Genomic DNA, 19,718 nt, shown 5'->3' on the forward strand with positions numbered 1-19,718 from the left:
ACAATGACAAAATACTTAACAGTGAGCACTTTGAGAAGATTCTTATCATAAAGAAAGACAAAGGACCTTACCAAAATAAGACATCAACACAAAGGAAAGTCCAAAGGAGCACACAAACGCAGCAAAGCCATAAAGCCCAACACTTCCTAGCAGTCCTCAGGCAACAAAATGCCCTCCTGATACATGGGCCTAGAATCGAGACAACCACTCAGGACACTTGGGAGAGCTTCCATTTTAAAGGTGTGTGCAACAGTATTAAAGTTTTTAATGTAAAAAATAATTAAACATAAGCAAATTAAACAATTCAATACTAGTTCCCTCTCAAACATAAAATAAGCAAGGCACTTTAGAATTCCAGGCAACCCATCAAGAACCAAATCCCCAAAAAGAAACTTACCATCTGCTCCACATAAGCAATGATGCGTGTTTGGGTCATGATTAGGCTGAGCTAAAAAGGGCAAAATGCATAGTTATATAAATATATTTTATACCACAATATTTTCTATATAATGGCTTATCTTTCTTTCTAATAGAACATACAATTGAATATTTACAAGTAAGTTTTACCTCTTTGTCTTCTAATGTAATCCATGATTTTATGTTCTCCTTCACCAGGAGCACTAGCATCAGATAAAATAACCTATAAAATAAAGTTTTTAACACTTTCAGCTCATCCACAATTTTCTAGCACACATACACACAAAAAAAATCAACAGAATTTAATATCTTAAAAATAAATTGAGGCCCTGGCAGGTTGGCTCAGTGCTAGAGTGTCAGCCTGGCATGCGGATAGCTCAGGTTCAATTTTCAGGGCACACAGAAGAAGTAACTATCTGCTTCTCCTCCCTTTCCCTCTTCCTTCTCTCTATCTCTCTCTTATCTGCTCCTGCAGCCATGTCTCCATTGGATCAAGTTGGTCCTGGGTGCTGAGGATGGCTCTTCCATGGCTTCGCCTCAGGCACTAATACAGCTCCGTGGCCAAGCAACGGAGCAAGGAGCAATGCGCCAGATGGGCAGAGCATCGCCCATTAGGATGCTTGCAGGGTGGATCCTGGTCAGGGAACATGTGGGAGTCTGTCTCTGCCTCCTTCCTTCTCACTTAAAAAAATTTTTAATTAATTAATTAACTGAAACAGCTCTAATAAGATAGTATTACTAACTGAAAATTTTTCTTAATAAAATCTGGGTTAACTATTTTGTTGATTATCTTACTACATGGAATAGCAAAAATTAAATGTTTGAGTCAAACTTAGTCATGAGAAAATCTGACCAGTTCGTAAGTTTCTACTACTCTCACGACTACCCGAAAATATAGATAGCATCAAACCATATAAGACCAGGGGATAATAAATAAAAGATATCCATCAAATACAATTTGCAGTATCTAATTAATAAGGAAAAGCTAGTTTATAAACCTAAAATTACATATAAAAGCTCATTTAAATTTTACTTAAATACTTAAGAGAACACAGCCATTCTTTAAAGGCAGAGTCGCAACTTTAATCTTGCTGTAATTCAATTCTAACAAGAAATTTTCATTTAAAAATTACTTTCATATATACATACACATACAATCTTAAAATCATAAGTGCCATTTGATGACTTCATAGTGATAATAAGAGGACAAAATTGACATTGAGAGAAAATTCAGCTATCTAAAACTGTAAAACTGGACCACGGAAGGCATCCCAGTTCCAATAACCCTGGAAACTTCTCTTTCCTCTGACAGTCAACTAGTATTTTATGGGAGGAAAAGGACAAATAATATCAATCATACCAAAGTACAGTCTCAAATGATCATCCTAATCTTTTTGAAGTGCCAAAATGTGAAACTTACTGTCAAATTTTTCCACCCGGGATCATTATTTAAACGATCAGCTATATAATAGCGAAGACATTTAGCAAGATTGTCCATGAACTCGGTTCCCTAAAATGATAAAAGAAAATAAATTAACCTATCACCTAAGAGTTAGCAATACCTAGCAAAGTATGAGATTACTTACTGGTGTAATACAGTTGCTATCAAATCTTTCTTTTACTTCTTCTGGAGGAAGAAAGCCACCTAAAGGAAAAGAGGTAATGTTTTGTTCTCCCCATAAAAAGCGAGGTTAATTACTCAATATTAAGACAGAACAACAATAACAAAAAGTTCAAATACAAAAGAAAGAGAAGTACTGTCACCAGAGGAATAATATTCTCCCTTTTGGAAGAAAAATAGTAAAACAAAATTAAAATGCTGATTTTATCACAGCTTTATATGATAAGAAATAAAACTGTCAACAAGACAGCTATAAAAATCCTATTTTTCCTCTATATCACTGATTAGTTTATCTCAAGACACAAATATAGTTCATAACATCTTCAAGAAAGACATCTTCAAAATCAAAGACAATCTGTTATAAATGCAAACAAGTTTTAGAGTATTAATTACAAGTTGCAGCTAAATAACTACATACTTACTTTCAGCAAATTAAAACAACATAAAAATTAATCATAATCGCAAGCCTGAGCTGACTACATTATAGTATCTTTTGTTTCTACTGCTAAGTGCAGTATTTCCCACCATTAAATTATGGCTTTCCTGGACTATCATTCTGCCTTTTATATCAAAACACCAAACAAATCATCCTGCTATAATCACGCACCATCTCACAGAGGCATCTTGGGAGAAAACCATTCCCAGTGGGCATCAAGACCCTGACCTTCCTCCTTCTGAAACTTAGTCAGCTCCAACCTATAAACCTATCAGGAACTTCAAGGCAAAGCGTTGGGGAACTGCAAAGATGACTGTAGTTCATTTCCCCAAATGGGAAAACCCTGGCTATCTCACTGCTTCAGGATCTGCTACATCAACTTATGCTGACAAGGTGTATGACTTGGTGAAAGTCTGTATGTATGGATCACATCACCCAGGCCTCCTCAGACCTCTGAGTTCTTAGGGAAAGCAATAAGCAAGCCATGAAGACTGATCTGAGGAAGATGTTTACAGAAATGTAGCTTTGCAAGCTTTCTAATAGCCTCCAAAAAAAAAGCACTCAACAGATGTATAAGTTAGTGAAAGAGCCGCACACTCCCTGAAAGGTGTCGCCAATGTGCTCACTCTCCCTACCAGAATTCCCTTTTAATTTCCAAGCTTCCCTTTGACTACAGGGTGTGGAGATGAATAAACTTACTAATGGGAGTGAAGGGTTCCATGAACTACTATTCTTCAACAATAAACATAAGTTTTCCTTGGATATTCTGGGATCCTAAATAAATTAACTGTGCCTATTCATAAGAAAAAGCTGCCACCCCACCCCTTCTCCATAGATATTATAGAAGGTCCAACTTCAAGAGGCATATTCTTTACCTTTCGCCAGTATTTCTTCCCTGACTCGCTGCTTCTCTACTGCTGCTTCCATTCCTTCTTTTGATGCTCGAAACCTCCTAGAACGCTGTTGATTCATTTTAGCACGTGGTGCCTGAAAACATGGATTTCATATTCAAATAATACTATTCAAAATATTCACAACCAAATCTTACATTATTTCAAATCAGTTGTTCTTATAAAAATAATACACTAATACACTAAGCTGCAAAAGGTTATGTAATACGTCTAACAATCCATTCATAACAGATAACGGACCCTGAGAACTCAAATTTGGACCAAAAACCTAACTAAAAGCTGAGCTCAGTCAAATAGACAAACATCCTATGAATCCAAAGAACTTAATACCTAGCTGACTTTCATTGTAGACACTGGGAACACAGCAAAAATAAAAAATTAAGTACTCTTAAATTATTTATTTAGTACTCACCACGCCATCTATTGCCATGTAGAGAAGTCGTCTTGGTCTTACAATGTTGAAAAGTCTGTCGATGTACTCAAAAATTGCAACCATCATTTCATCTTCGTTTTTTGGTGCTGGTCTGTAATAACAAGCAAATAATGTAACAATATACAAAGGGTCCTCAAGTTAGGACAGTCTCAACATACACTGTTTCGAGTTTATGACACTCCTATAAAAACTTTAAAAAATTGCCCTGGCCAGTTGGCTCAGCGGTAGAGCGTCGGCCTAGCGTGCGGAGGACCCAGGTTCGATTCCTGGCCAGGGCACATAGGAGAAGCGCCCATTTGCTTCTCCACCCCTCCGCCGCGCCTTCCTCTCTGTCTCTCTCTTCCCCTCCCGCAGCCAAGGCTCCATTGGAGCAAAGATGGCCCGGGCGCTGGGGATGGCTCTGTGGCCTCTGCCCCAGGCGCTAGAGTGGCTCTGGTCGCAACATGGCGACACCCAGGAGGGTCGCAACATGGCGACGCCCAGGATGGGCAGAGCATCGCCCCCTGGTGGGCAGAGCGTCGCCCCCTGGTGGGCGTGCCGGGTGGATCCCGGTCGGGCGCATGCGGGAGTCTGTCTGACTGTCTCTCCCTGTTTCCAGCTTCAGAAAAATGCAAAAAAAAAAAAAACAAAACTTTAAAAAATTGAGACGTGAGTGTTTTGGCTTACACCCTCAGCGCTGTACTTACGAACTACGTGGCTGAACTAGTTTGGATGCGCACACCAGAAGAATACATAGTATTCTTTTTCTGTGGCTTAACTGTGTTTTTATGTTCTAGATTATGATTTTACAACTGTGTTAGGACAGGTAAATGACTTACGCTAGGATGTGTTTCGACTTACACCAAAATTTGGGTTACATCACTATTGTAGGAATGGAACAATGTCATAACCTGAGGACCCCTTTTGTACTATATACTGTATACTGCTCGGTAACTTGTGATATCCCTGACAAAAATGGGTTACGTACTTGTCTTCAGGATGAGTACAAGGATGGATGATTCCATTCATATCCAAATACAGGTTATCAAACTCCACATCATTTGGGTTAGGTTTACTGGCATCAACAGGAATCTTTACACCATTGCATTCTTTTGCCTATGAGGAAGTGATAATAGTGGTTTGTTCAAGTCTAAATTAACATATTGTAGGCTCAATATAAACCTACTAGAAAGCCCGGCGGTCATACAAAATGACCGCTGTTCTAGATATTATAAACTGTAATTAAAATGATTTGTGCAAAGGTGTCTGCTAATTCAAACTGAATTACCCAGGGCAGGGGGTGAGGACGCCCCTTTGCTTAGTGCCCCACGGGGTTTCCCCCTTCTACTTGCTTAATTGCTTAAAGTAGAGTGCAATGAAGGAAACCACTGGCGGTACATTTCTTAAGAGCCACCACTAGCTCAATAAATAAAGGTGATTTAAATAATAAAATGTTAATTCACATGTCAAAGATCTCTTTGTACACAACATTTCTTGTGTAGATCTTTCCATCATTTTTAAGCTCGCTTTGCAGAGGACCATCAATTATTTTTAATTTTACGTCCGTTCTTTCACTAACTCTTGAACAGACAACATAAAGTTGACCGTGTCCAAATGCAGGCTCAGGTAAAAAAATACCAACTATTTGGATGCTGATTAGTCAATAATTTATTCAAGAGTGGTGGATAATTCTCAATTAGTGGAACTACAATGTTTCCGTACTTGCAACATTGAGAAAATCCTTTCTTGCCACGGTCAAATCGATTAGTTTCTAACTTGAAGTTTAAGGACTGACAGTGTTCACATTTAATATTCATGTCACCAGAGGAATGCTCAAAAATTAAAGTTTCTCCGTTTGAAACTGTTTTAATCCTTTTTGCGTTTCAGTCAGCATTACTCTGTCATTTTTTTGCACTTCTCTCCTGCCTTTGTTCAAGGGATTCATTTTGTCGAGACAGGCTTTTTTGTCTTGCATCTGAGGCAAGCCTTGTTTCTCTATGCTCATCAGTCTCATTTTGCCAAGAAAGACGCATTTGCTCTGCGACTGAAGCAAGCCTTGTCTTTCTCTGCTCAGTGGTTTCTTTTTGTCAAGAAAGCCGTTTTTGTGCAGCTTTAGCTCCTTTTCTCTCCTCTTCAGTGCTGTATTTTCTAGGAGGCATTCTTAAAAGAAATTACGTTAAGACGTAGTTTTTATGTAAAACAGATGATTGCCAATGCAAACAAATGTTCACCTTCCCCCTGACATGCTCAATTTGCATTCAGCCTTAAATTGTTTCAAAAGCAGATGATTGCCAATGCAAACAAATGTTCACCTTCCCCCTGACCCGCTCAATTGGCGTTCAGCCGTGGCAACTTTACCCCATTGGCTAGTACAGTTACGCAAGCAACCAATAAGCTATCGGCGACAAACAGACACTTAAGCCGCATATTATAAACCTATTTCATTTCTGAATTGGATTATAAGAAGTTATTTTACTCCTTAGAGCAAACTGAAGCAGATATTTCATCTATAGAAAGCGATAGCTTCCAAAGTGTTGGGAAAATAACTTTGTTGCTTGCACTTTGCATGAGTAGTGTGTGAGCACATGGCAAAGCCATGTGTGTGTAGCCTACATAAGGCTATACATACTTTCCGTCAGGGCAATTTTTAATCACTTGCCCACCATTATGAGGGGCCATTTTGCTGTTCATTCACCTGCTGCCGTGAGAAGTGGTTTTCCCCTGCCTGTTTGCTCGTCCACTGTTGTGAGACTCAATTAAATGGAACTGGCCCAATGCTTTCCGGCTCCGCAGTTCTTCTACCATTTAACGAAATCCAGTGTGAACCTGCCTGGCCTTGGCCACCAGTATTACATCATGGTCTAGCAGAATGCTGGAGACTTGACAGGGTCAGTGAGTCAGTGGCAGTCGTATACTGAGCTTCAGCAAGTCCTACGGCAACTAGGTATGAGAAATGCTGCTTTCAACCTGAGGTCTCGTGGACCAGATGAGGAAATATTTACAGCAGGGATGAGGGACCTTATTCTCTGTAGCATCCTTTCAGTAATTTATGGGTCACTAGTGGCTATCCTAAGCCCCTATGTGGGGGAGCCCATCAACACTGTTACACAGATGGTGGCAGATTTTGGGAAGAGGGAGGCAGTGTGGAACCATAAGGCTGTGTGGGCTCCTGCCCATACTGCCCTTACCCCGATTAACAAGAGAAGTGGACCTGTCAGGGTTACCTGAACACAGATATGGGTAGACTCGCTTGTGGCTGGGGCAGACAAAGAGAAAGGATGGCAGGTCTGATCAAGTTCTGTTAGAGCTTTGGTGGCAGCTTAAGCCAGAACAGAGTTTCCAGCCGCTAAAAAGGCAAGGAAAGCAGGCAGCCCCAGCAGCTGCCAAGAAAACAGTTGGTACTCAATTTGCACGGTTGCAAAATTACACGTTGGAGGCAGCTGAGGGAGAGGAAGAGCCCCAAGACCCGTTGTCCAAGTTTGAATAGGAGGAAGGTCAAGGGACCCGTCTAACAGGGATGAGCAGGGAGCTGGAGAGCCCGTGTGGAACTGGCAATCCATTCATCTCCTTCTAATGTGCAGCAGGTGTTGGCCTTAGCAGGCAGAAGGTGCTTTTGCAGCAGCTAAGAGAACTGCCAAGGCGGCACAGGTCTTGAATGTATTTGGCCCTGCCAGGTCCTGTGAGCTTGGGCATCTGAGGTCCTAAGGCAATGGACAGAGTGCTTATGGAAAGGTGCGGAGGTCTATTATCATTGAGCCGTGTGGCTAGTTGCCTATAATGGACCTTCACCTTCAGTGATTTGTTCAAATAGCTGCGCTATCATGGACTGATCAGAGTGATATAATGGACTCTTGAAACAGTAACTACAACAAGAGGGGATTCCAGCTCCCTTGCTGGAAAGACATGCCATTTCTGCACAGTCCTATAGGTCGGAGACCCTGATGGGGGGCTGCAGCACCTGTGGAAGCCCTCCTGCACCAGGAAGCTGCTCCCATCCAGTTGCAGAGATGCACAAAGGACACTTTTCTTCAATGAACATAGCCCTAGAGTGTACAGGCTCTCCCACCTACCGTGGGGTAAGGGGCTAGAGGTGGGCCTCCAGTTAAGTCCCTGGATATAGTGCTCAGGGAGATACTGTGAAAGTCACCTTTGTAATTGTCATTCTTGGTATAGCTCGTGCCTTTGTAATGCTGTTGCTGCAGTTTGTACTGTTTATGTAATATACCTCACTCCTCGCACAGGAACCATCATAAAAGACACTTGTATTGTAGAATGTGAGGCGAGCAACTCTAAAGGGGTGGAGTGTTGGGAAAACAGCTGTGTTCGGTTTGTTCCCTTGCACTTTGCATGATTAGTGTGTGAGTACCTGGCAGAACCACATGTGTGTAGCCTACACCTACATAAGGCTACCGGTACTTTCCTCAGAGCAGTTTTTGGGGGATTGCTTGCCCGACACTGAGAGGGGCAGTTTTGCTGTTCATTCATCTGCTGCCATGAGAAGCAGGTTTCCCCTGCCTGTTTGCTCGTCTGCCATTGCGAGATTCTAATAAATGGGACTGGCCCAAAGCGTTCAGGCTCCACAGTTCCTCTACCATCTGCCCGAATCCAATGTGGACCTGCCTGACTTTGGCCACCAGCATTATACAAAGGAACAAATTAATCTTAATTACCTGGGAGATACTTTCAAATTCTCAATTCACTCAGTTATCCAAGTGAGAAAACAGGAATCATCTTAGAATTATTTTCCTTAACCATCCATTATCAATGAGTCCTGTCAATTTAACCTGAAAATGCCTCTCCATCTTCTCTCATTCTCACTACCATTCCCAACATCTGAGTATCATCTCTCACCTAAAAGATCGAAACAACATCCACATGGGCTGCCCCACCTCTAGACTCGATCTCCAGCCCACCCTCAGTGCTCTCAGTTTTCTTCCTAAAATATAAATGTGGCTGTGTCGTAAGCTTGCCCAACTTTTCCAATTGATTCCCATAGCAGTTGCAAGCCAATGAGCCTGGAGCCTTCCTCATCTCCCATCCTGCCATACCATCGATCAGGTCTACTTAACCTCTTCTGAGTTCCTGGAAAATACTCTTTCATTTCTCAAGGCCTGTACATACTGCTTCTCCTTCTTTTTCCCTGTCAACACCCATTTCCTAAAATCTTACTAATTTTCCAAGATCTGAACTGAAATCAAATGTCATTCAACTTTATAATATTTTGTACACACCACCCCCAAAACTAACTGGATCTCCTCCTGCACTTCCTCAGAATTGTTTATTCACTAGTAGCTCTTCCATGGTCTTACAATTAATTTATCATTCTAATCCAACTACACTGTAAGTTCTTCAAAAGGTATGGACTATGCCTTACTTACTCCTAAAGGCACTGTTAGATTTCTGTAATAAACATAACCTTTGTCTTTTTCTTATAGAGTTTCAGAAAATGATAAGAACATGAGATTAGGCTTTTACCATTACTAACATAAGTCACTTAAAACTGTAAGTTCCCCAATAGATATAAAGCATCATTTGCAATAGCAATAGCAAAAAAAAAAAAAAAAATCAACTATCTGAAAGCCATTGTGCATATACTACATCATTGATGGACCTCAAAAACATCCTGCTCAGTAAAAGCTAGTCAAAAAAGATCATAAAAGATCTCATTTGTATGATGTAGAAGACAAATCTAGAAACAGAAATAGACTGGCTTCAGTCTGAAGGTGAGAGAAGGGGAAGGGAGATAAAGGTAAAACATTTCTTTTGGGAGTGATATAAAATGTTCTAAAAATAAATAATAGTAATTGTTGTACAACTCTGCACATACACTAAAAACCACTGAATTTTATATAATTTTTAACTTTTTATTTATTCATTTTGGAGAGGAAAGAAAGAGAAGAGGGGGAGGGACAGGAAGCATCAACTCCCATATGTGCCTTGACCAGGCAAGCCCAGGGTTTCGAACTGGCGACCTCAGCAGCATTCCAGGTCAATGCTTTATCCACCAGGTCAGGCTTGAATTTTATAATTTAAATGAACTTTATAATATATACATTATATCTTAACAAAGCTGTTAAAAAAGAAAAAGTCAACTTAATTAGCAAAAGAAGAGCCTGAATACAGGGGGTCCTCGGGTTACGACAGTCTCAACATACAACATTTCAAGTTTCCAATGCTCACTCCCATAAAAATTTTTTAAAAATTGAGATGTGAGTGTTTCAGCTTACACCATTAGTGTCGTACTTACAGATTAGATGGGCAAACTAGTTCGGCTGCGCACAGCAGAATATGCAGTAATATGGTGTATAAGTGAGGGAGCTGGCGTCCCCCAGTATGCTTACCTATGCCATTTTTGGCTTAGCTGTTTTTACGTTATAGATTATGATTTTACAACTGTGTTAGGATAGGTAAGTGATTTAGGCTAGGGTGTGTTTCAACTTATATCAAAATTCAAGTTGCGTCACTATCATAGGAACAGAACTGTTTGTAGCCCAAGGACCCCTTGTATAATACTGAATGTATTATTCGGGTATGTTCATATACTGAAATGCCAGAAACAAGTGAGATTCAAAGAAATAGAGCAAGATAATCACAGATATATTGCTGAGCCAAAAATGCAAGATGCAGAAAAAAATAGTATACCACATAAAGTACAAAACAGACAAAACAGCATGAGGTATTGTTCAGGAATGAATACACACGATGAAAGCACAGAGAAAAGGAAGGGACAAACACCAATGTCAGGACAGTGGTATCTCTGAGAGGGACAGGAATGAGACTGGGCTTCATTTTATATTTATAGTGGGGACTAGGGGTATCAAAAGGGATTTAAAGACAAAATGGGAAAAGGCTACTATCAAAAGGGATTTCAAGGCAAAATGGGGAAAAGGCTACCAGACAGTGTCCTACACAAACATTCTGTGGATCAGGAAAAGAGGCTTGATCAAAAGAAGTGAATGGAAGTATGTATATGACTAACCACTACGCTGTACACCTGAAACTAATACAAAATATTATTGAATGTAATGTGTAATCAAAAAATAAAAATTAGAGTAATAAAAAGCAGTGAATGGTTAAGTGGTAAGGAAAGCAGGTCAATTTTGAGGAGTCTATTGAAGATAACCTGATGACCCCCAAACAAAAACGAACTCTATGAAGGCAGGAGGCTTGCTACTACTCCCTCTAACCCAGGGGTCCCCAAACTACAGCCCGCGGGCCGCATGCAGCCCCCTGAGGCCATTTATCCGCCCCCCGCCGCACTTCTGGAAGGGGCACCTCTTTCATTGGTGGTCAGTGAGAGGAGCATAGTTCCCATTGAAATACTGGTCAGTTTGTTGATTTAAATTTACTTGTTCTTTATTTTAAATATTGTATTTGTTCCCGTTTTGGTTTTTTACTTTAAATAAGATATGTGCAGTGTGCATAGGGATTTGTTCATAGTTTTTTTTATAGTCCGGCCCTCCAACGGTCTGAGGGACAGTGAACTGGCCCCCTGTGTAAAAAGTTTGGGGACCCCTGCTCTAACCTCTACACCTCTACACTCCAGCTCCACATTTTCCTCTCTCCTACACCAAGCAGACAAGACACCACACTCAAGAGAATCAAGACCCACTTTCTTTATGCTCCCCAGCAAGCCTGTTAATAAGTATTCTAGACTTGTTGGTCATATGATCTGTTACAACTCATATGTGCCTTTGTAAAAGCAGCCACGAACAACAGGGACATGAATGAGTATGGCTGTATTCCCATAAAACTTTTACAAAAGGAAGTCACTGGCTTGCTCAACTCTGTCCTAGTGCAGCAGGAGGCATATTACAGCTCCTCAATGAACGTTGAGTATTGCTGAAGGAAAACTTCTACTATGTAGAAAGCACAGCAGGAGGAGAGGTCAAGGTGGGTCCTAATTTAAAATAAGAGCTCCAGCCTGACCAGGTGGTGGTACAGTGGATAGAGCACTGACTGGGATGCGGAGGACCCAGGTTCGAAACCTCGAGGTCACCAGCTTGAGTGAGGGCTCATCTGGTTTGAGCAAGGTTCACTGGCTTGAGCAAGGGGTTACTCAGTCTACTATAGCACCTCCCAAATCAAGGCACATATGAGAAAGCAATCAATGAACAACTAAAGTGCCACAATGAAGAACTGATGCTTCTCATCTCTCTCTGTCTTTCTGTCCCTATCTGTCCCTGTCTCTGTCACAAAAAAAAAATAAAAAATAATAAATAAGCACTCCAGGCATTCGCAATAAGAAAAGTAAACATATTTTCCTTTCAGAAGTACTACAAATATATTTAACACATTATATAAATCTAGACATTCTTTCTTTAAGAGAAGATTTTGATGCTAGATGAAGGAACTCACTGAAGAGCCCTGCCAAAAATAATACCAATGTGGCTGGATTAAGGAGAGATCATTAATCAATCAAAGGGCAGCTAAAAGGAAAGCCACTATGAACCCTAAAGCAAATTCATTTGAAATAACTTTTTTATTATTTTCTGGGTTTTCCAAATGATAAAGTGAGCACACACTGCAGCCTTCCTTTTCTACCCCAAGACCACAAGACTAAAGCAAACAAATACCCACAACTGCATTAAGTGTGCCAGAAAACCAGAACCCTCTGAGGCTTGAATTGTGGAAAACTAGTGGATCAGATGAGACGGAGCACAACCTGCCAGAAACCGGAGGCCTAGAGAGGGGCTCGAGGGACAGCCTCTGGAGGGTCATTCAGCAGCAGCAGCAGCAGCAGCCAGGTAGATCACCCCACACGTCCTTCCCCTCACCCTCCAGCTCCACATGAACAAGGCAGCCTGAGAGAGGTGTTCCCAGAGAACATGGCTGCTTGAGTACAAATGGCAATGAAGCACCTTGACCTACTAGCAGTTCCCCAGACTACCCAGAAGGCTGGCAGTCAGGTAGTTCTGCCCAGCAGGAAGCACACTCCTCCATTTCATGTAAAAAGGAGGGATGTATGTATTCCAAATAAGCAGTTGGAAAATTTATTTATGCAAACAAACAAAAAACAAACAAACAAGGAATCAAGATAAAGAAGGTACAAATATACAGTCTGTATAAAAAAAAAAAAATACACCAACCTACTGTTCCAGTCAACTTTATAAAGCTTTCTGGCTCCTCAAATGTGAAGCAAAAACCACTACTGTTACTTACAGCTAAGTACATGTATTTTTGTTTAACAACATTAGAAAAATCACGATTCATGCCTGAGGTTCCACTGGAATAGTTCCCACAACCTTCTACCTTAAGACACTAAAAAAGTAGGCCCTGGCCGGTTGGCTCAGTGGTAGAGCGTCGGCCTGGCGTGCAGGAGTCCCAGGTTCGATTCCCGGCCAGGGCACACAGGAGAAGCGCCCATCTGCTTCTCCACCCCTCCCCCTCTCCTTCCTCTCTGTCTCTCTCTTCCCCTCCCGCAGCCAAGGCTCCATTGGAGCAAAGTTGTCCCGGGCACTGAGGATGGCTCTGGTTGCAACAGAGCGATACCCGAGATGGGCAGAGCATCACCCCTGGTGGGTGTGCCAGGTGGATCCCGGTCGGGCGCATGCAGGAGTCTGTCTGACTGCCTCCCCATTTCCAACTTCAGAAAAATACAAAAAAAAAAAAGACACTAAAAAAGTAAAAGCAAACTAAATCCAAAGCAAGCAGAAGGAAGGAAACAAAAAACATTACAGCAGAAATCAATAAAACAGGTAACAAAACAACAAAAAAAATTTAAAAAAAAAAAATTCTGTGAACCAAAAGCTGGTTCTTTGAAAAAACTGACAAACTTCTGGTCAGTCTGACCAAAAAAAAAAAAAAGAAAAGAAAAGAAAGGATTCAAATTACTAGCCATCAGAAAAAGAGGACACTACTGTCAATCTTGCAGATACAAAAATGATTATAAAGAAATACTACAGTAATAAACTGTAGGGAAAGAGCAGTGTTAGGCTTGCTCACCTAGCTTTGCATGATTAGCGTGTGACCATGTGGCAGAGCATGGTCTAGAAACCAGATCATGTTTCTAGTCCTTTGACTCAAGGCAGTTTTGGGGCGAATCACTTGCCCACCACTGTGAGGGACCGTTTTGTTGTTCATTTGCCTGCTGCTATGAGAAGTGGTTTTCCGTGTTTACTTATCCGCTGTTGTGAGACGCTATTAAAAGGGAATGGCCCAAAGCTTTCCAGCTCCGCAGTCCAGCTCCGCAGTCCAGCTCTGCAGTTTCTCTTCCATTTGCCTGAATCCAGTGTGAATCTCTCTGGCCTCGGCCACCGTCATTATATACATCAACAAATAAATTATGTATTTATTTGATGAAATGGACAATTACTAGAAAAGATACAAACTACAGAATCAAAAGATAACTTAAATAAAAATATAAGAAGTGAAGAGGTAAATCAGTTATCAAATAACTACATACAAAGAAAAGCCCATGCCTAGGTTTCACCTCTAAATTCTATTAAACATTTAAGGAAGAATATCAATTCTTACCAAAAAACGAAAACACAAAACAAAACAACAGAAGAGGAACACTTTACAAGACATATTATTAGGCCAATACCACCCTGATACCAAAACCAAAGGCATCACAAGCCAACAAAACTATAGATTAATATCTCTTAAGAACGTGGATATAAAAGCCCTCAATGAACTACTAGTAAACTGAGTTCAGCAATATATAAAAAGAATCACATACCATGACCAAGTGAGATTTATCCTAGGAATAAAAAGTTTTTTTAACATAAAAAAATCAATTAATGTAATATATCAAATTAATAGAATAAAAAACAAAAATCACATGGCCATCTCAATGGATGTAAAAACATACTGGACAAATTCCAACACCCTTTCATGATTTAAGAAAAAAAAAATACTGAAGAAGATAGAAATAGAAGGGAAGTCTTCCCTACCAAAAAACCCACAGTCCACATAATTTTTTATTGACAACACAATGGATGGAAGCTTCCCTTTAAGATCAGGAGTAAGAGAAGGATGTCCAGTGTTGCTATTTCTATTCTAACCTGTAGTAAAAGTTCCAATTAGGGTAATTAGGGGAAAAAAAGAAAAAGAAGAAAAAGAAAGAAAGAGTAAAAGGCATCTATAGTGGAAAGGAGAAAGTAAAACTATCTCTATTTTGCATGGCATGCTCTTGTATGTAGGAAATCCTAAGGAATCCACTATAAAAACATGTATATGAGTTTGGCAAGGTTGCAAGATACAAGATCAATATACAAAACCAATTTAATTTCTTGCAATAAACAATCTAATAAAACTACAAATATTTCATTCACAATTTATCCAAAATAAAAATAATTCGTTATTAAAATAATTAATCAAAGAAATGAAAAACCTATACGTACTTGGAAGCTAATTCTAAAATTCATATGGAATTGCAAGGGAGAAAGAATTGACAAAATAATCCTGAAAAAGAAGTCTAAATAGGAAAACTCATTCTTCCCAATTTCAAAACTTACTACAAAGCAACAGTCAAAACCGTGTGGTACTGGTACAAAGATAAACATATAGATCAAAGGAATAGAATTGAAATACCAGAAATAAACCCATACACCTATAGTCAACTGATTGTTGACAAGGGCACAAAGATCACTCAAAGAGGAAAAAAACAGTTTTCAAGAAATGATACTGTGACCACTGGAGAGGTACACACAAAAGAATAAAGTTGGCCCCTAACCTCCCACCATATACAAATTTAATTCATAATGGATCATACACTTAAATTTAAAAGCTTAAACTGTTAAACTCTTTGAAGAAAACACAGGCATAAATTTAACAACAGATTCTTATTTATGATACCAAAAGCACAAGCAACAACAACAAAAATTAACTTCAACATCAAAATTATAAACTTGTATTCATCCACTGTCAAGAAAGTAGAAAAACAACCAGAACAGGGAAAATACACCTGCACATCATGTATCTAACAAGGGAATCATATTCAGAACACACACACGCACACACACACTCAAAAACTCCTACAATTTGATTAAAAAAACAAACAAACCTCCCAATTTAAAATTAGGCAAAGTATTTGAAAAAATGTTATCTCCAAAGATACAAAAAGGGACAATAAGCACATGAAAAGATGCTCAGTATCATTAGCCAGAAAAGAAATGCAAGTCAAAACCATAATGAAACACTTCACACCCACCAGGATGGCCAAAAAAAAGGGAGGAGGAGGGAGAAAACAAGTGTTAGTACTTATGTGGAGAAACTGGAACCCTCAAACACAGCTGGTGGAAATGTAATATATTGAAGCCACTTTGGAAAATAGTTGGCAATTCCTCAAATAATTAAACATAGAGTTGCCATGTTATTCAGCAATTCCACTTCTAGGTATACACCCAATAAAATGAAAACATGTCCACACACTTATACATTAACTGTAGCAGCATATTCATAATAGTCAAAAGTTGGAAACAACCCAAATGTCCATGGAAACACAAATGGATAAACAAAATGGGGTATATCCATACAATGAAATATTATTTGGTCATTAAAAAAATGAAGTACTGCCTGACCAAGCGGTGGAGCAGTGGATAGAGCGTCGGACTGGGACGTGGATGACACAGGTTCCAAACCCCAAGGTTGCAGGCTTGAGTGCAGGCTCACAGGTTTGAGTGCAGGCTCAACTGGCTTGAGCACAGGCTCACTGGTTTGAGCGTGGGATCATAAACGTGATCCCATGGTTGCTGGCTTGAGACCAAGATCACTGGCTTGAGCAAGGGGTCAGTCGCTGTTATAGCCCCCCCCCCCCAGCAATGCACATACGAGAAAGCAATCAATGAACAACCAATCACTGAACTAAGATGCCACAACAATGCTTCTCATCTCTCTTCCTTTCTGTCCCTATCTGTCCCTCTCTGATTCTGTCTGTCAAAAAAAAAAAGAAAGAAAGAAAATGTACTGATACAGGCTACAACATAGATATAACCTTGAAAATCTAATGTTTTCAAGTGAAAGAAACCAACCCCAAAACCATATACTGTATGATTCCATTGATAAGAATGTCAGAGACAGAAAGTAGATTAGTGGTTGCTTAGGGATAAATTGGGGACAGCAGATAAAGGAATGATAACTAAAAGGGTATAGGTTTCTTTGTGAGGTGATGAAAATGTTCAAAAATTGACTGTGGTGGTGGTTGCATACATCTGTGAATATATGGAAAAACAATGAATTATAAAGTTTAAATGGGTGAACTGTATAAAATGCAGACCATATCTCAATAAAAATGCCTTAAATATACAGCAGCCAGCTCCATAAAATAACATATTTAAGAAAATAAAATGCAAGCTCAGGGCCCACCCCCCAATTCATTATATCCTCACTACCCTTACAGCAGTACCTATCATTTAAAAAATGTTCAGTGAAGCACTGGCCAGTTGGCTCAGTAGTAGAGCATCGGCCTGGCGTGCAGGAGTCCCGGGTTCGATTCCCAGCCAGGGCATACAGGAGAAGTGCCCATCTGCTTCTCCACCCCTCTCCCTCTCCTTCATCTGTCTCTTTCTTCCCCTCCCGCAGCTAAAGCTTCATTGGAGCAAAAGATGGCCCGGGCGCTGGGGATGGCTCCATGGCCTCTGCTTCAGGTGCCAGAATGGCTCTGGTTGCAACAGAGCAATGCCCCAAGATGGGCAGAGCATCGCCCCCTGGTGGGCGTGCTGGGTGGATCCCGGTCAGGCGCATGCAGGAGTCTGTCTGACTGCCTCCCCATTTCCAACTTCAGAAAGGAAAAAAAAAAAGAAAGAAAGACAGACAAAAAATGTTCAGTGAAATAGGAGAGAGAAAGAGGGAGGGTAGGAAAACTGGATTTCACTGCATGAAAACAGTGCACAATTCTACACTACGCAATGTTACCAAGAGATAGATACAAAAATATCCCCACTTTTACCAGGATATATAAACTACTGAAAGTTAACCTACCAAATAAAATTCTGAAATATCAGGTACTTCAGTGCAAGGCACTGTTGGAAGCACTTCACTTGTATTAACTGACTTATTCCACACAACCACCCTATTATTAGTACATTTACAGCTGATTTTCATTATTCACAAATTCTAAATCTGCATATTCACCTACTTACAAAAAATTTTCTGTAACCTCAAAACCATTATTGTGGCTCTCTCAAGGTCATTCGCAAACATGAGCAAAGCTGTAAAAAATCTCAGTCCAAGAATACACAACCACTCCTAGCTGAGGTCAAACAAGGTGACACTCTGCTTTACTTTAGCCTTCATACAGAAATGACCAGAATATATAGACAACAGGAAGCAGCGCAGTGTAAATCACGAAGTTCCAGCTCTTGAGAGCTGGAGAGAGCTTAAGTCATTTTCCCAAGATCAGAAAGCTAATGAATGGATGGATGAACCAAGGACACAAACTGAAGAAACTGATGGTTGAATGAATACTTTTTAAGTACTCTTAAAAGAGTACTCCCTGCCGTTAGAGCGGTGTCTATCATTTTTAAAAAGCCAAAGAGGGAGGGAGGGAGGGAGGGAGGGAGGGAGGGAGGGAGGGAGGGAGGGAGGGAGGGAGGGAGAAATAAAATGAGATCATCAAAAAACAATCCGTAAAAAGCTGAAGAACTGGAAATGGAAACAAAGGACAGATGAGACAGTCATATAACAAACATAAGATAAATTTCAATCTAAACATATCAGTAATCACATTAAATGTAAATATTCTAACTGCTCCAATTACAAAGCAGAAACTGGAAAAAGTCTGGCAATTCCTCAAAAAAGTAAACACAATCACCATATCATTCAGCAACTCCACTCATAGGTATATAACCCAAAAGGAGTGAAAGAAAGAAAGGACCAGTCACAGGTACAACACTGAAGAGAAGCAATGTACCAAAGCAATGACTTCCAGTTTACGAAACAAAGAGGAGAAACGCAAGCTAAACTCAAAGTGAGCATAAGAAATAAATTATAAAAACAGCAGAAACTAATGAGATAGAAAACAGAGAAATCAACAAAACCAAAACCACTTTTTTGAGATCAGTGTAACGAGACTGATGATGGAAAACACCATACATAACAAACAAAAGAGAAAAGACAAAATTAGTATCAGGGATGAGAAAGGTGACATCACTACATTTTCTATCAATATTAAAAGGATACAAGAAATACTATAAACAACTTTATGTCAACAAATTTGACTACTTTGATAAAATGGACAAAACCTGTGAAGGACAAAAAGCTCATTCAAAAAGACAGATAATCTGAATACCTCTAAATCTACTAAAATTATAGCTAAAAACCTTGCCCTAGAACTTCAGGTCCAGGGGCTTCACTAGTGAATTCTACTAATATTTAAGAAGAAATAATAGCAGTCCTACACAAACTCTGGAAATTTAAAGAGGGTATATACACTTCAAAACTCAATCTGAGGCCAACATTACTCTGATACCAAAACTAGACAAATATAACAAGAATCCCAAAACAAATATCCTCTTTGAACATAAATGTAAAAATTCTCAAGAAAGCATCACCAAATTGAATTCAACAGCACATAAAAATAATACACCATGATCAAGTGGAATCTACCCAAGTAATACAAGGTAGGTTTAACATTTTAAAATTTATGTAATTCGGCCCTGGCCAGTTGGCTCAGCGGTAGAGCGTTGGCCTGGCGTGCGGGGGACCCAGGTTCGATTCCCGGCCAGGGCACATAGGAGAAGCGCCCATTTGCTTCTCCACCCCCCCCCTCCTTCTTCTCTGTCTCTCTCTTCCCCTCCCGCAGCCAAAGCTCCATTGGAGCAAAGATGGCCCGGGCGCTGGGGATGGCTCCCTGGCCTCTGCCCCAGGCGCTAGAGTGGCTCTGGTCGCAGCAGAGCGACGCCCCAGAGGGGCAGAGCATCGCCCCCTGGTGGGCAGAGCATCGCCCCTGGTGGGCGTGCCGGGTGGATCCCGGTCGGG

At 40.3% G+C, this 19,718-nt stretch overlaps 1 protein-coding gene across 1 annotated transcript in view; it reads right to left on the reverse strand.

The window, feature by feature from the left end:
- The window catches only part of XRN2 (5'-3' exoribonuclease 2), an 83,183-nt gene that overhangs the window by 58,287 nt on the left and 5,178 nt on the right, over nt 1-19,718 (reverse strand). Inside the window, exons 2-8 of the mRNA XM_066237973.1 lie at nt 4,786-4,913; nt 3,798-3,909; nt 3,350-3,461; nt 2,004-2,062; nt 1,838-1,927; nt 568-640; nt 398-448 (exon numbers count right to left, since the gene is read on the reverse strand). Coding sequence (XP_066094070.1) covers nt 398-448; nt 568-640; nt 1,838-1,927; nt 2,004-2,062; nt 3,350-3,461; nt 3,798-3,909; nt 4,786-4,913 — 625 coding nt within the window. The remainder of the gene's footprint in view (nt 1-397; nt 449-567; nt 641-1,837; nt 1,928-2,003; nt 2,063-3,349; nt 3,462-3,797; nt 3,910-4,785; nt 4,914-19,718) is intronic.

The sequence above is a fragment of the Saccopteryx bilineata genome, chromosome 6 (assembly GCF_036850765.1).
Source record: "Saccopteryx bilineata isolate mSacBil1 chromosome 6, mSacBil1_pri_phased_curated, whole genome shotgun sequence".
In the NCBI taxonomy this organism is placed as follows: Eukaryota; Metazoa; Chordata; class Mammalia; order Chiroptera; family Emballonuridae; genus Saccopteryx; species Saccopteryx bilineata.